The sequence below is a fragment of the Polyodon spathula genome, chromosome 16, assembly GCF_017654505.1.
Source record: "Polyodon spathula isolate WHYD16114869_AA chromosome 16, ASM1765450v1, whole genome shotgun sequence".
Classification (NCBI taxonomy): Eukaryota; Metazoa; Chordata; class Actinopteri; order Acipenseriformes; family Polyodontidae; genus Polyodon; species Polyodon spathula.
Genome location: NC_054549.1, coordinates 37,854,675 through 37,857,262, shown reverse-complemented (window position 1 = coordinate 37,857,262; position 2,588 = coordinate 37,854,675). Strand labels below are relative to the sequence as shown.

The following is a 2,588-nucleotide window of genomic DNA, read 5'->3' as shown; positions in this document are numbered from 1 at the left end:
TACAATAAGAATGAATAAAATGATTCTTCTTCTTCTTATTATTATTATTATTGATTTTTTGCAGCCACTACTTATTTTCTGTTCGTCGATATTCAATCGCCAATAATATTCAAATACTCTCCCAGGAAAAGCATCATCCCGTGTTGCAGTATTTTGCCGTGTCATTGAGCACGTCACATTCAAATTCATTGTGCTGCGTTACAGTCCCATGCTGTGCACTGTGTGGGTTACAGCAGCATCCCTAAGAGTCGTCTATAAACCAAGCTTATAAACCCTACGGGCCAGGTAGAACACCATTAAAACAAAGAGCAGAGCAAGTCTGCACCTTTCTGCAAAGCAATATCAAGAAGCAAAAAAAAGCGTAGAGCGGGCTGCAGATAAACCGGAATTTAACTGCTGGGAAAACAAACAAACAAAAACCATTCATGTCCATTGATAAATCTCTCGCTGCACCACAAACAAGACGCAGCGTCACCGTGGTAGTGGTGCTGAAGTAGACAACAAACAAAAACAGAAGTAACAAAAGCACTCAAACAAAGCCGCTTGCTGAATTAGAGAACGTGAATTATTTGTAAGACTTTCTGAGGTCCCATCATGTCAATTTCAGAACGATGGATTGCAGTGCCAGAGCCCAGAGATGGAGATAAGACTCCAGTTGCATAGCAGTGTGATCCACTCCTGAGTTAAGACACACCTGAGCTTGTTACCTGTGCACCGTGGCTAATGAAGCTGGTAGTAAAACCTGGAATGGGAGGATCGAGATAGTAATTGCTTTGTGATGTCAATGAAAGAACAGCGCCATTCCTTTGCTGCACACTAGCATCATCCACGCAAACATAAAACTACAGTCTCCCTGTCATAGTAACTACTGTATTGATTTTCAGAAGGAAGCACACACACACCCCTCTATATATATATGCCACTTTAACAGCTCGTATGAGGGTCAGAAATGAATGCTATTCACTGAAGTATATTTCCTAACAAGGTAACAAACTATAGCTGAACCGCCTGGCGGCACAACATATTTAAAACAACGACGAGTTTGCGTCACAAAATAGGTTATACGAAACATGACATTCTTACACTTGTGCTTATAGCAGTCATTCTTAAAAGCGATAACTTTTTAAACTGCTAACAAAATTATAAGTGATAATTGAATCAATAACTCAACATAGGCTAGCACAAATAGAACTACACTTTATAAACCGTACCAACAATCGTCTTACAGAAAGGAATGTTTATTCCAAGAACAAGTAAGACTACAACTATTATAACCAATAATAATAATAATAATAATAATAATAATAATAATAATAATAATAATAATAATGAAAATCAATTTCTTAATTTACCTGGGTGCAGGTAACTGTAGGTGATTTATGCGCGTCGTGCGTCTTGACCAAGTGTTCTGACCAAACCCCGTTACTGAGAACCGGCGATAATCCGAACGTCAGCAGCAACGTGCTGATTAGAATCGGAACCCGCAGACATTCCATCCTGTGTTAGAATAGGTAGCGACCGAGTCCAGCCTAATGCCCGCCGGCACAAGTCGAATGCCGCAGGTCGGTGTGTGCGGTCCCAGGTGCGCACAGAGAGATTACACTCACTCGCCCCGCCTTGAAGCAGGTTCTTTACTCGGTAACATCACCCTGCCTCGTTATCTGATACAGTTCCTAACTTCTCCTTTTTAAACGTAGTCACACTCGTACAAGATTCCCAGGACTCGCTTGTATTCTCGCACTGTGTTGAGTTAGCTGGGTGTTAGGTCCCAAGTACAGCGGGCTACCGGTGCAAAGTTCTCAATACTTAAATGCGCTGAAGTAGCCTATTGCGTTACTCTATACTGTGCTGCCACACCGCTTTGAATGCACAGACTCAGATTACCAGTAACATGTAAACGAACTGCACTGAGTGTGCAGGCTTGCGTCTCAGTACTGTATTGAATCGTCTGGTTCTCAGATCCTCAGTACTGTATTGAATCGGCTGGCTCTCAGATCCTCAGTACTGTATTGAATCGTCTGGCTCTCAGATCCTCAGTACTGTATTGAATCGACTGGCTCTCAGATCCTCAGTACTGTATTGAATCGACTGGCTCTCAGATCCTCAGTACTGTATTGAATCGTCTGGTTCTCAGATCCTCAGTACTGTATTGAATCGTCTGGTTCTCAGATCCTCAGTACTGTATTGAATCGACTGGCTCTCAGATCCTCAGTACTGTATTGAATCGACTGGCTCTCAGATCCTCAGTACTGTATTGAATCGTCTGGTTCTCAGATCCTCAGTACTGTATTGAATCGACTGGCTCTCAGATCCTCAGTACTGTATTGAATCGTCTGGCTCTCAGATCCTCAGTACTGTATTGAATCGTCTGGCTCTCAGATCCTCAGTACTGTATTGAATCGTCTGGCTCTCAGATCCTCAGTACTGTATTGAATCGTCTGGATCCTCAGTCTCAGATCCTCAGTACTGTATTGAATCGTCTGGCTCTCAGATCCTCAGTACTGTATTGAATCGACTGGCTCTCAGATCCTCAGTACTGTATTGAATCGACTGGCTCGCAGATCCTCAGTACTGTATTGAATCGACTG

The 2,588-nt window shown here is 42.5% G+C and overlaps 1 protein-coding gene across 2 annotated transcripts in view; it reads right to left on the bottom strand.

Annotated features, from left to right (window-relative positions):
• The window catches only part of LOC121329285 (interleukin-17 receptor C-like), a 24,727-nt gene extending 22,762 nt beyond the window's left edge, over positions 1-1,965 (bottom strand). For both annotated transcript variants that reach the window (XM_041274818.1, XM_041274819.1), the window contains exon 1: positions 1,353-1,965. In XM_041274818.1, coding sequence (XP_041130752.1) covers positions 1,353-1,496 — 144 coding nt within the window. In that variant the 5' untranslated portion in view covers positions 1,497-1,965. The remainder of the gene's footprint in view (positions 1-1,352) is intronic.
• Positions 1,966-2,588: the final 623 nt, after the last annotated feature.